Raw genomic sequence first — 13,830 nt, 5'->3', positions numbered from 1 at the left:
TAGTGGTATTTCCAACGCAGATTACTTTTTTTTTTTAAAATAACTTTTCACCTGCAGTATGTTCAGATCATAACTGTGATCAAGTTTCTTACTGCTCTTCGGTTTGACCCCTGAACAACTGTATTTCCTGTTAGAGTAGGACTCAATACAAGAAATCAGCTGTTCTGCTTCTTCTTTTCCTTTTTAATATTATTGGTCACGGAAGGATTCCTTTTATTCTAGTGATAACTAGTCAAGTAAGTTTACTCTATTAAAAAACCAAACCAAACCATTTTGACCATAATTTCCCCTTCGAAATAATTTATGAAGCAGTACCTCTTTGCCTTTTATTTGTATAAATTATACAACAACTATAGTTTTTTTTAGACAATGAGATGAGTCTGTATTTAGTACTTCAATCATCGTTCTCAGGGTTGGAAAAGTCTCTGATACTGATGGCAGGCTCTTGTAAAAAGGTGAAATACTGAAAGAGGAGAGAAAAAAAATAAAATTAATTATCTTTTGCTGAGTTTTATGATTTACCTGGAAGTTAACACATTAGCTTATACTTCTCTTCATTCCCTTCTCCAACAAATTTGATACTTGAAGTCAAGCATCTTTGCCCACAACCAGCTCTTGCTTCTCGTGACTCCTCACTCACTATACAAAATGAAAATAATGACTATATAAAAGGGCCTTCAAAGCAGCAGAAGTTAAAGCAAAATTTTATTGCTTTTAGTCTTCAAGCCTTACTTACTTTTCCCACTATTATTGTTCTACCACAGACAAATTAGCCACTCAGGTTAATTGCCTTCATAGTATTACTTCAAGTCCTTTAGGTTGTGTTTCTACAGACATTTTTCTCAGCATCAAGCAAAGCCACCTTTAGCATTTTCTCCACTTTGGCTCATTCCTCGCCCATTATATATCTCCTATTTGAGCCAGCAATACTATCGGTGGGACTATGCTATGAAGTGGTCTCGGTTAAAAATAAATTTTGGTTTTGGCAAGGTTATTTTTAACACAAATCAGTTCCCTGATCTGGTTCGCTATGGATTCCCACAAATTTCAACGGTACCACTGAGAGGGTCAGAAACACATAGGTAGGGTTGAAATAACTTAAGCTGACTTTGCTCCCAAGAGAGAAGTTCCCCTTTGGTAAAGACATGTCTTTAAAAAGACATGAACAGAGGATTAAGAAGTAAGTTGAGTATATAAATTGGGAGACTTACAGTAAAAAAAAATTGTGGGAATCATAAATATTTTATACTTCCAAGACAACCAAGTCACAATATTTGTGCAGACTACTTTTAATAAAAACTACAACTTGCTACACTGTAGTTTAAAAATATCACTCCCTAATAAATGCTGAATTTGACTGCATTTATGTGTAGATTTTTAGCCTGAGTCTGACAAAGATGTCCTTGAGTCTTATTAATAGCCTTCTTCATTTAGGAAGGGATCTTATAGTCTCGTGAAACTCACCAGGCTGAGAACCACTGATAACAAAGTTGAACAACACTAATCAGTATGAGATATTCGGCACTAACAGCAGCTGCAGACTTCCTCAGGCTCTCAGAATAACTCAGGTGGACCAGATCGCAGGAGGTCTGTGATCTAACACCCTGCCCAAAGCAAGGTCAACTGCAAAGTCACACCAGGGTGTCAGGGCTTTATCTGCCAGGTCCTGAAGATCTCCAGGGATGGACACCACACAGCCTCTCTGTGCAGCCTGCTCCGCTACTTGACTACCCTCAGGGTGAAATGACTATGCTCAGTCTGAATCTCAACTCAACTCATACATGTTGCCATTTGTCCCCCACCAAGCACTGCCTGGCTCCATCTTCTCAATACTCACAGGTACTGCAAAGCTGCTGTTAGGTCAAAGCCTTCTCTTCTCCAGGCTGAACAAGCCCAGTTCACTCCGGTGAAGGCATGTGCTCCAGCCCCCTGCCCATCTTGGTCCCTCTCTACCGAATTTGCTCCAGTTTATCATAGTCTATATTGCACCTGTCCCCAAACTGGATGCACTATTCTAGGAGTGGTCTAAAGTACTGAGTACCCTCTAAATATGATTATCCAAACAGCTTTTTACCCATCTAGCTGTCCATTTGTCGAGACCACATATTCTCAATGTGGTATGAGAATATCGTGGGAGTCCTTGCTGATGTAAAAATAAACATCAATTGCTCTCTTCTTATCCCCAAATCTAGTCGTTTTATCACAGAAAGCAATCATACTGGGTCACACAACATTTGGTAAGCCCGTGTTGACTGTCCCCAGTCACCTTCTCCTTTGTATACCCTGAAATGCTTTCCTAGAGGCCTCACTTCATGACTTTCCCAGAGAGCAAAGTAAGGCTGACCAGCTTATAGTTTCCCTGGGTCGTCCTTCTGGCCTCCCTGAAGGAGGACATAAGATTTCCTTTTCTGCAGTCACCAAGAATGTCCCCTGATGCACACAAGCTTTCAGAGGTTATAGATGGCCTTGTAAGGACATCGGCCAGTTCTCTCAGCACCCTTTAAGTGTCTTGATCCTGACTTGAAGGATACTAAAAACTGGTTTTGTGTCTGGCCCAATTTTTAGATTTTGTATGGGCAATAACCACTAAGGGACAAATCAAATGCACCGGATTCATAATACTGACTAGGAATTGATGTGTTCAGTATTCAAAAAATTAATTCAGATGAAAATCAAAATTTTAAAGTATTATACAAAAGGCATGCAGTTATACAAAATAACACAATTCTGGATATTCAAAACTTCCATCTACTTTGAAAATACTTATCCCCAAATTAAAATAGCACTAAAGGGTAAGTAAATGACTTCTGATATATATAGGTTGAAGAGATCCGTAAGAATGAAAAAAAAATAAAATAATCAAGTTAAAATTTTCCACTGCTTTGTTCACTAAATCACCAGATTTACTATTCATAAAAAAAATAATAAAAAGGCAAATTTAACCACTGGACAAAATGAAGAAAATGTTAACCAAAATAATTTTCTCAGAGGATACCACTCACATAACTGAATGTCTAGACTACTAACTGCTCTGTTAGACTAGAAATACACTCTGTGTGTAAATTCAAATTTTGTCTGATAAATTCCTAAAGTGTTAAAAAATACACTGAATCATTTACTACACTCATCATTTAAGTAACTTTTTTTTAGTATAGGTTTAAATTTTACATATAAAGTCTTTCGTATTTTTTCTCCACTCCCCATCTGAATAAAAAGATTTACCTTTTTAGATTCATCCAGCTCCTTGCTATTTTGCTAAAAGCTTCAGATCCTGGTGCTGTCATTGCTTCAAAATCAACCAGCTGAAAATGCAACAAAATAAAAAAGATCTTAAGAAATTAGAGAAGTTTTAAGTTCTCTAATTTCAGGAAGTTAATCCTCAAATAATCTTAACATATAAATTCAACTTTAAAAACATATCCTTCCTTTTCTGAAAAAATCCAGTTATTTATTTTTTTCTCTTAACAAGATGTTTATACTAATGAGTCAGTGCCAGAAAACATTGACTGTCTTCAGCCCTTTATTACAGTGTCCAAATAAAATGGGTATATTTCCCATTTCTATGTACTGTATTCTGCAAAATATTTTATCACATTTGGTAGATTTATATTAGACTTTCCAGGCACTCTGTATTACTTCTTTCCTTCCACAGTGGGTTTTCAGACAAGTTTGACTACATATAGCCAAGAACCCTGTACAACTTCATATCTATAGCTGAAAATAAGTTTTCAGCAAAACAATGTTCAGTCAAAAACATCAGTTCAATAGTACTGAACCATTTAAGCTGACACGTTTGTGGTTCAGTGAATTTTCGCTGAATTCAAGGAAGGGTTCAGAGAGCATGCTACCTATATTCTTGGTAAGACAGGAGTAAGCTTACTAACTAGTCTGTGCCCAGACTACTTTGTCCCTCATCACCAGTTTGGAAGTCAGTGTGCATGTCAGGCACTGAAACTGTGGGTTTGCACACCCCACCACAACCAATACTGGAAGCTACACTGGCCGTGGCTACTGACTGACCTGCCAGGCACTAACAGGACTCTTGACTACTGGCCATCTTTGTCTTCAGAGTGGTCTGATAATGCATGCTGTCATAAGCTTGGGACCAGAAATAGCTTTCTAAAGAATCTGGGTCAAAAAAAAAAAAGGAAAAAAAAAATCTTCCAGTTGGTGAAAACTTTTTAGAAAAGTTGTTCCAATTCAGGCACTCTGTTTCAGGAAAAACCCTCAAACGTAAAAATGTCCCCAAAGCTTTCTGCAAGCCAGAAATCCTGCTTTTTAGTAATCCTGAAACTCTGCTTGCCTGCGTAAAATCAGTCAGCAAAATGTACTACCCTATTAAGTCCTAAGAAGATCCATAAGAAGACTCACATAAGTCTTTTACCTTAGCTTGAACTCCCACAGAACGGTGAAGATACCTGCTTAACAGCATACTGAACAGGAAGCTTTCTTGCTACTAAGCAAGTGCAGTTTGCTCTTGAAAGCTTCTAGGAGTTCATTGTACTGAAAGGATAAACATCATTGTTTTCAGGGCTTTCTAGAACAAAAGGGAAAGTGGCTCTTTCTTCAGTTATCCACGCAGGATATTTTCTTCAACAACTTTGATTTTCATTGGAATTTCACTGATTCTTTTGACAATACATTAAAGAGACAGAGGTGGTCTCACTCCTTTCGTGCTGAAAAGGTAACACAGCTAACAGACCAATAGTTGAATAAAGAAAGGGAAACGCTTTATTGAGCAAGGTGGTATAATATTCAAATGTAGTCACTTAAAAACTAGGACTTATTTTAAGTTAAGCAGAATACAGAGGGGAAGGAGAAATCAAGAGAAGCTGCAAATACATTCCTACTCACGAAACCCTAAATGCTCTGGCATACATTGAGAGCAACGACAGAAAATTTCTGCTGTGTGCCAGAAGAGTCCCTAATTCTGCCCAAGTACTCTCAGAACCCTTCTCAAAGAAAGTTGGAAAGAGCAGCTCAGCACACTAGAAATGCTTCAGTTAAAAATCTATAATTACTGTGGGACAAAAACTGCTACAATTCGACTAATCAGAATTATGGCACATACTATCTCTAAATCTCACCTGCTGTCCGAACAGCAATGAAATTTTCAAAACTCTCAGGCTGCAAGACACCATAATATGCAGCCAACCCACCTCCAGTAAACAAGTGTGCAACTTCTGTTCATTCTTACAGCTCCTTCCTCACGTTTACAAGTATTACTTCCTCCAAGACTGAACCTGTGTATTTTGATACTTGCCTTTCCTTTAGGGATTTTTCCTGATACTTCTTTTCCACTTGCCATTAATGCTCCCATGATCACTGAATAAGCTATCACACTAAAAAAACAAACAAAACCAACAAACAAAGTACAGTAAAAGTCTTTCCATAATGCTATTTTAGACTACAAAAAACCCAGAATATAGTACTGTTTCATAGAAGGCTAGTAAAAATTACTGTGGTAGTTACTTTATTTTAGAAGTAAAAGCAAGCATGAAACACTTAAAAAGTGAAATCACTGTTACTTTCCAACACCACTGGAATGAAGTTATGATCCCCTGGAGTTTAACTACTGAAGAACACTGTTTCTATAGTAGTCAGAATCGTAATTTCAGGCTTACGAGTTCTTAAGACTCCACAGAGCTGAAAACAAAGCAAACTCCTGTTCCCAAGAAGCTTAACTGTAGCCCAGAAGAGTTTACGAACTCTACTGCAACCGAGCTAGAGGCACTGTAAAGCTGTTCAGTTACTTAACTTTTTTTTAATTTAACTTAGTTTTTTTAATTATGAAACTCAGACAGAATTTCTATTAATTTTTACATTCTATAAGATAAAGGCAAAGTCTGATTATAAAAATGAAGTCTCAGGACTTTTTTATTTTCTACTGCACTGTGTGTTTAATAATAAGCTTAAAGATCTTAAGTGCTTTGTGGAACAGAGATTCATAATAGTCTTAGATGTAGCCACGTTTGAATTAAACTAGAATTTCAGTTGAAGAGATCTGCAACATATGGGACTTTATTCTCGGGTTTTATTTGGTGACCTGAACGGTTGCAATAAATTACTAAAATAATACTTTAGTGTATTTTATTAAAATAAGTTATCATCTCGAAGTATATTTCATGTTAAATACATGTTTTGGTAAAGCTTCTTGAGTTAAATTACAGTGCTGTAACATAATGTAGATTAGGAACCCAAGCATTACAATTTAAAAATGACATTGGTCAATCTGTGAGCTGAAGTCTATAAGTACAGACTACTCATCATTTTAGATATACATGCAGCTAGGAATAGTTACCATCAGCAATTACAAACTAGCTTTTAAAACAGTACTAAGTCAGTACCCATCATCAGGGCAGCACACAATGACAGACTGTGCAGGACACACAGCTCAACCCCGAGCTTTTTCAGCATGGACATTTTACAGCGTACATCCACGATAACAGACATGATAAAGACAATCACTAACCTAGATCCTCTTGAAAGTGGCATTAAATTATAGAAGTAATAAACTAACGACAGGATCAAGTTGCAAACAGCGTCTACTTCCTAAGCCAGAGGAAAAAAAAGTGAATTAATTAATAGCCATGTAAATACCACAGAAAAGAACACATATTGGAAAGTCTTACAGTAAAAAAAACCCAAACAACACAGTAAAGAACCATTTCAAATGTGAAAAATGTCAAGCTGAGTAGTTGAAGTCTGATTAACAGATATTTAAGCAAATTATTTTGTTTGGTAAAACACAGTTCATCTACACTGTGTTAAAGGATGAAAAATGGAAGGCACAAGCTCATATGTAGTCAGATTCTCACTGCAATACAAATCAACATAAACACCATTCCAGTGCTTCTCATGAATTCGTGTTACTTCTCATCTTATATGTAGCCACCATGAGCCAAATCCTAAGCTGTGCTTATAAGGATGATGAAACAGTGAACATAAACCCATGAGAAAAATAAAGAAAATAAGGGAGCATGGACAGGGAAAGGAATACACTGTGATACTGACAGCTTGTCTAGACTCTCCATTACTGCCACAAAGAATAGCAAATTTTAAAGTAACAGATAGAATGAGAGCAACTTTTTACAGTATTTGTCATAACTGGGTTTAAGCAAGCAGTTGATTTTATTACTTAATATCTCTGTCAAAAATTATTAGAACAGTGACTATTAAACAGAAAGTATAAAAACATAATAAAATTCTATTAAGGAATTCGTAGTTCCCATTATCACAACCTTACCCCCAGCTCTGCAGACAGAATTAGAATTTTCCCTTTAGCTGTTAGATCCTTATATAGCGCATCTATTTCTGCATGATACAGCTGCGTTCTCTCTTCTGTTGTCTGAGTTTCTACAGAAAATAATATGTTCCCCACTCTATCAAGTAGATGAAACAAAAAAAGGAGGTAAGAATTTTTCTGAACTGAACTTGATGCATAAACTAATATCCAGGGTAAGTTACAAATGCACTACAGTTAAATACCACATTATAACCTTTTTCCTTAAGCAGATTATGTGCATTGCCCTCTTTGTGGTGGAGAGAAAAAAGAAGAAAAAGAAAAAAAAAAAAAATCACTGAATTAAAAACATTTTGTCACATTGTAAGTTTGTCTGAAAGAATACATAAAGATTGCGGTCTAATCACAGATAAAGTATTTCCATTGAAGAATACTTGACAAGCATTAGTGTTTCACTTAAAGGGTAGGTAAAAAACAAGACATATGAAACTTTAAAAGAGCTTCATGGGCTTGAGATTTTTGTATAGAATGTAAACTGTAGTTTTGTTAACTCTTTAACTACCAAAATGGAACTGGTTTGGTATAAAAGCATAGTTACAAACTACGGATCAAGACAGACTGATAGAGAATAAAGTTTGTGCAGAACAAAGCCAGACCTTTTTACTGACACCAAATTATTTTCCCCAGAACAGCAACACCACATATCTAATGCCACTTCACTGTATATAGGCAGATGATTTAGAATGTAAAATTAAAACCCAAGAGATATGTTAACATTTTAGAAGAGAAGTCTGGCTTCCATGCCACTCATTGGAAGCACACAAGTTTGGGGAAAAATTCTAATGCCTAGAATTTTAAATCCCATAAGTCAAAGTTACTACTAAGGAGAGAGCTTCTGACTAATGCTCATTCTTCAGGAAGACAAAGAACCAGTATCCATAAAGTGAGAATTTTACTGTCTTGCTCAAAGAGTGGCCCAAAGCCTCTCAACTGTATCCTCATACATTCCGGTACTATCTAAATTGGCATTTGCAGATAGAAGGTCTGCAAACATCTCAGAAAAAACCCATAAAAAAGGCCAAAAATCCAAACAGAAGAGCATCTCTTCCATTCTTAGATCACAGAAATTTCCATTCCATTCAGGACTTTTCAGTCACCATAACAGACAAGGTCTTACAACAAGAAATGTATTTTGATATAGATAAAACCTGAGATTTTTGAGATTTTTCCCCTTTCAGCTTTTTATAGTCTAAGATCAATAACAAGGTCTCTCTTCACTTTTGTGCTATATGTTAGAAAATCATCTCAACTGGGCCTACTCCATCAATGGTACCCATATTCCGTCTTTGTTAGGGAACACAACAGGAAACAGAAGTCCTCAAATGAACAAATTTTTTTAGTTATTTACAAAAATACCATCAGTGAAAAACAAACCCCACTTTATGCAAGTAGAAATGGCACCTGAGAAGATTAATTGCTAATACTTCATCACTACTTAATGTACCTGAACGCCTGAAAATAGCAAACATACTTATCTCCTGTTATTGTAATTGTGAATCCATCATATTCTTTCCCTTGATCCTTGAGGCTGGGGACCTTTGTGTTCACGGTAAACCCATCTCTTGTTTTACTGTTAAACTGCTTTCAAAAGAGAAAAAAAGTAGTATTAAAGTGAACAGACAGACTGCCTAGCTATTGTTTTGAAACACCTAAAATACAAGGAGCAGAAATGAAAATGGACAAACTAAGGGAAGAGGACAAAGAATTACTGACAACTACATTGTTTCAGTTATTCTTTATTTCCTACTGAATGGAAATCATAAATACTGAATGAGGCATATTGATATTCAACTTTGTAACTATATAGTGAATATAAAGCAGCACTGTTTACGAAAAGCAACTGTACAAAGCAGTTTGAGATGCACAGATTTCTCCCCAAGCTGCATGTTGATAGTAACCTTTTGGTGTAACAATGGAAACGCAAAAGCAGGAATTTCAGAGCCTGTTTTATGTTTACACTAAGTACCTGCCTTAGTCTAGGTGCGGATTCCAGAATACAGCTCACAGCAACAATTTATTAACTATGACCCAGTTTCAATTAATGTTTATCCTCATCAGAAGGAAAAATATCACAAAGTAAGAATTTTACAAAGCTACAGTATCTAAGTGCAAAATAGCCAGAGCTGTATAAACCCAGTTTCAATTAATGTTTATCCTCATCAGAAGGAAAAATATCACAAAGTAAGAATTTTACAAAGCTAAGTGCAAAATAGCCAGAGTTGTATAAACCAGGCAAAAACTGTATTTAAGTAAAGCCAAAAGCCCAGCTTATGACATACAACGTTCCCCAGCTACCTGAATAACCAACTACATCAATAGTAGCAGACATTCATTTTATACAGGCATTGTGAATGAATATCATGCAAGTGTTGAATGAATTACTCAGGTAATTATTTAAGACAGAACTTGTCATCCAGGATGTTTTGTTTAAAGATAATCTGTATTTATTTTAAAGAAACAAATCTAAAAGTCTCTAATGAGAAACAGCATTCTACTTTGATACAATTCTGAATGGGATACAGGAGATTCAAACCAGAGCAAAATGTACAGGTTATGAAAACCAGGAAGAATATTTGCTGCCAGTTGAGACATTTATTTTGAAATAAGTAACATATAGTCCACTATGTTTACATATTTTCATCATCCTCTTGGAGTAACCTATATTTTTAACTCCACTAATAGCATTTTGTCTGGCCTACAATTCAACAGTAGCCATATTAGGTGCTCTACAGGGCCCCACCTGCACATTTTTGTGTCACTAGGGAACACTTAATTGTCTATCCACCCCTGTATCTACTACCTCTTCACAAGTTTTTGGTTAGGTTCAGTTAGCATCCACTTGGCTTCATCTTTCAAGGCCAAGAAAAAGACAGTAATATTAAAAAGACCTCCAAAATTATGGTTTGTTCTCTGAAGACACTTACATTAGTAATACATATTAAAAAAAACCATAGAAAAATCTAGTGCTTGAGGCATGTAGCTTCTGTAGAGATATCAGTAGTGCACATATAAGCACTGCTACCATGAACATACTCAAACCCAGACAGTCTATCAGTAATAGCAGCAATATATCTTCAGAAAGTTCTGTTCTATGGTGACCCGTCCTTGCTCAGATATGAAATCGCAATGTGGATACACTCGATAAGCAAGCAATGAGTTTGTCTCTATTTAGAATGACTGTTTCTTCCCAAATTTTATTGTATTCTAAATAAAATCCTGTCCAATCTTTCAAAAATAAATACTTTGTAATGGGTTTCCCCAAACCCAAATACTTACACACCTAGATTAATTCGGGGGAGAGGGGGAAGACCTTTTACTTAAACCCAGCTCAAGCCTTATTAACTCGAGACAAGAGTATAAATAATTTTACACGTCATATATCCAAAGCCTTTGTAGAAAGGCCACCACCAGCAAGAAGAAAACCTGCAGGTTTCCCCACACTTTTCTGACAGTCTTCCAAGGTACAAGAACATACACCAAGATTTTATTTCACAGTAGCTATCAGTCACTAAGGGCAACTACTCCCCCATTTTCCCTGCCAGAGCCCCCACGTACTGACCTGCACCAAGGTACCTAAGGTAAAAAGAGCTTTCGTGTTCCTAATCTTTCAGACACACATCTTCCCTTTTTTCCTTTCATACTGTACAGGCATACTGTAAGCCCATTATGGTGGATCTGACCACAAACACTCCCAGGTGATAAGGCTGGCTTCAAAGAGTTACATTTAACATTTTGTTTTCCTGTCATTTCTTTAGCAATTCACAGTTAGGCCAAGCCTTTCAAATATACATCACACATCTGCATATATCAAAGGGACGGTCATACCCTACATATGCAGATTTGAAATAACCTGAGTTAGTGGTTTGAGTTACTCATTTTAAACTTATACCCAGTTCCTCAGAATGTAACTGTTGTGTATCTCCTAGAATACATTTCATTATTTTTATTATATTTTGAAGTTTTTCTTTAAATTACCTTCATTATGGGAAGAAGATCTTCTACTTTATGTACCTTTTCCAAAGCTTCTCGAACTTCTAATAGTCCTTTTGGATTATTAGCACTGGAAAAAAATTAAATATGGAATCTCAATGGTTGAACACATGTAGCATTTCTGTAAGTGCATCTAGCTTTAACCTAACTAGCCATAGTGGAATAAGTTATTGAAAGTCATGTAATTATTTCTTTTCTGAAAATTAGTTCCTCCACATGCTCTCCTATTCTTCAAAAAGTAATTTCCTCCTATGTCAGCTCAGCTTATTTTTTTTTTTCAGCTTCAAACCTCAACTTCAAACTTCAGGTTTATCTTACTCATTTGCTGTTGGCCACTCTGAATCATTAAACAGTGTTTGCATGAGTGCTGTGGGCAGGGGGTTGCTGATGAGGAAAGACAGAAAAAGAACAGAGTTAATGTTAGAAATATCCTTCTCAAAATATATGCATCTGTGTAGCCTCAAAGGTATATAAATACCACAGACACAGGCACAGCCGGACCGTGAAGAAACTTACTGAACTAGTGCTCTAATAGTTATTAATTACTGTACACTAAGATTTTAAGAACAGAATTATTTTTAAAAATCACAGCACAAATTGCTCTGGTTTAAGGTCAAACGCTGCTGGCTCACTCTGAACAAACTTTCTCCCAATGGAGGACAGACTTCCTATTTACTAAAAAACTTAGGTATCTTCAGCAACTAGCATAAATTTTCTGAAACTTATATGTTTTCCACTGTTATAAGGATATTCCGCACTTTCATTTTTTGATACTTAAGTAGCATGATGAGATTGAAAAACAGAACTCAGTATTTAATAAAAGCTACCACGCCAAAGAAAAATTAGAGGGTTTAAAGCTAAAAGAGTTTCTTAATTTTTTAACACTGTCAAAACACTATTGCCACAAATGAGCTACAAGTGGGGAAGATATTTTACTCATTAAAAACCTGATCAAAGTTTGAAATAGATGCCAACATCAATTTTCAGATTACCTTTCATCACATTCTTTCATTCAAGATCCTACAACTGTCTTCTGTTCCAGGACAAAGTCTACCAACCCATCTAGGTAACAGGTAGTAAAGATTCTCTGTTCCTTTTAAAACTACTTGTCAAATACCAGGTTGAATTAAATTACCTTCCATATATTTTCTTTTTTTTCCTCACTCTTACTATTTAATAAATTCATCTCAGTATTCAGAGAAACTGTACTCTATTCTACCAGGAAGATACCCAATGTCTTTAATAAATCATATTTTTAGAAGAATTGAGACCCACTCATGCCAAAACTGTGGGTACAAATTCAACACCATTATTACTTTCTATGTATACTGTAATTCACAATGTTTCTTCTTATTAGTTTAAGTTTCTTTACGTGGCAATGAATAGGATTTTGCATTTCCGATAGGAAATAAGACAATTATAGATACTAAGAAAACTAGAACTTACTACAATAAAGAAAATATCCCTCAGACTTTCTGAAATTAATATTATGTAAATTTCAAATCAGTGTTATGAGGGGAGTGAAGCAGGGGGGGAAAACATCAGCAATTTACCCATGATAAACAAGGATCCTATCTTTGATAAAATGAAGAATTTTCTCAAAATATTCCAGGTACCGCATGTTAATGACCTGTCCCCTACAAAGAAAAGAAAAGCTTTTTTTAAAGTCTTGTTTTTCAACCCAATATTCCAGGGCTAAGACACAAATATTACTCTTCAATATTTGACAGAATTTTATCCACAGATGCTTTGAAAAGTAAAGAAATGAACTAGAGATTTGTCTGAAGTTTGAATATAGATTCCACAGTGAACTTGCAAAAGCTCATTTATCATTAGTGTTGTTCTTTGATAAACTACATTTCATGTATATTTCCCCATTTTCAGTGTGCCCGTGTCTGGTAAATCTTATCGATATGATATCAATTTGTACAAGGATATAAGCTTTCTTAGACAGTTATTTACACTCGTAGAAATTGCAGAACTAGGAGAGAATTCTCAGTCTGCACATTGATTTACTTTGAGAACCAACACACTCGAGTTTACATATTTGCCTATATATGCTGATCTGCTCTGACAGTCCACATACATTTTTCTTTATTCACCTATGTCTCTCTATATTGAAGTAATTTTGCTTTGACTCCTAACAGTTACAAGTAGTAACTGTTAAACTAAAACATCAACAAGGTGTTGTTTTTTCCCTTGGACTACTGAGGAAAAAAAAAATAATATTAAAAACTTGATAGAAACCTGCTAGGATCATAACCACTCTGAGAGGAAAAATTACATACCATTATTGCATTTGTAGGAGTTCTTCCTCTTCTCCCAGTCTACAAAACAAGATTTTATAAAGCAAACGTTATCGCTCTGAGGAAGCAAAACCACTGTCAATCACAGGAAGGTGTGTACACCTAGCTTTTTTTCCCCACTCTAAGTGATTTTTTGGCAGCTTACGTCCCTGTCTAACGTCTTGTTCGACAGTCTCCACTTTAGTAGGCCTAGTCTCAGAATAATGGCAGAATCAGTCTTTAAAAACTGAA

General features: G+C 35.8%; 1 protein-coding gene across 1 annotated transcript; it reads right to left on the bottom strand.

Moving 5' to 3' along the window:
- Positions 1–317: 317 nt before the first annotated feature.
- LOC104161230 (tetratricopeptide repeat protein 13-like) lies at positions 318–12,926 on the bottom strand. Its single transcript, XM_009699584.1, has 8 exons — positions 12,847–12,926; positions 11,279–11,363; positions 8,775–8,884; positions 7,247–7,382; positions 6,473–6,552; positions 5,264–5,342; positions 3,223–3,302; positions 318–463 (listed from the first exon to the last, which is right to left on the bottom strand). Exons 1-8 carry the CDS (start codon positions 12,912–12,914, stop codon positions 340–342), a joined length of 762 nt encoding a protein of 253 aa, XP_009697886.1. The 5' UTR covers positions 12,915–12,926; the 3' UTR covers positions 318–339.
- Between the last annotated feature and the right edge of the window lie 904 nt (positions 12,927–13,830).

The sequence above is a fragment of the Cariama cristata genome, unplaced genomic scaffold (genome assembly GCF_000690535.1).
Source record: "Cariama cristata isolate BGI_N322 unplaced genomic scaffold, ASM69053v1 scaffold17944, whole genome shotgun sequence".
In the NCBI taxonomy this organism is placed as follows: Eukaryota; Metazoa; Chordata; class Aves; order Cariamiformes; family Cariamidae; genus Cariama; species Cariama cristata.
Note: the sequence above shows the minus strand (reverse complement) of the source record. Positions and strands in the feature narration are given on the sequence as shown.

What these genes read in the sequence shown, in the direction of transcription:
- LOC104161230 (XM_009699584.1), bottom strand. Translation starts at nt 12,914, where the DNA reads ATGCGGTACCTGGAATATTTTGAGAAAATTCTTCATTTTATCAAAGAT. An exon ending in TTCTGTCTGCAGAGCTGGGG is followed by an intron (nt 6,553 to 7,246) that starts GTAAGGTTGTGA and finishes CCTCTGGCTTAG; the next exon opens with GAAGTAGACGCTGTTTGCAA. An exon ending in CCACTTTCAAGAGGATCTAG is followed by an intron (nt 5,343 to 6,472) that starts GTTAGTGATTGT and finishes TTGTTTTTTTAG; the next exon opens with TGTGATAGCTTATTCAGTGA.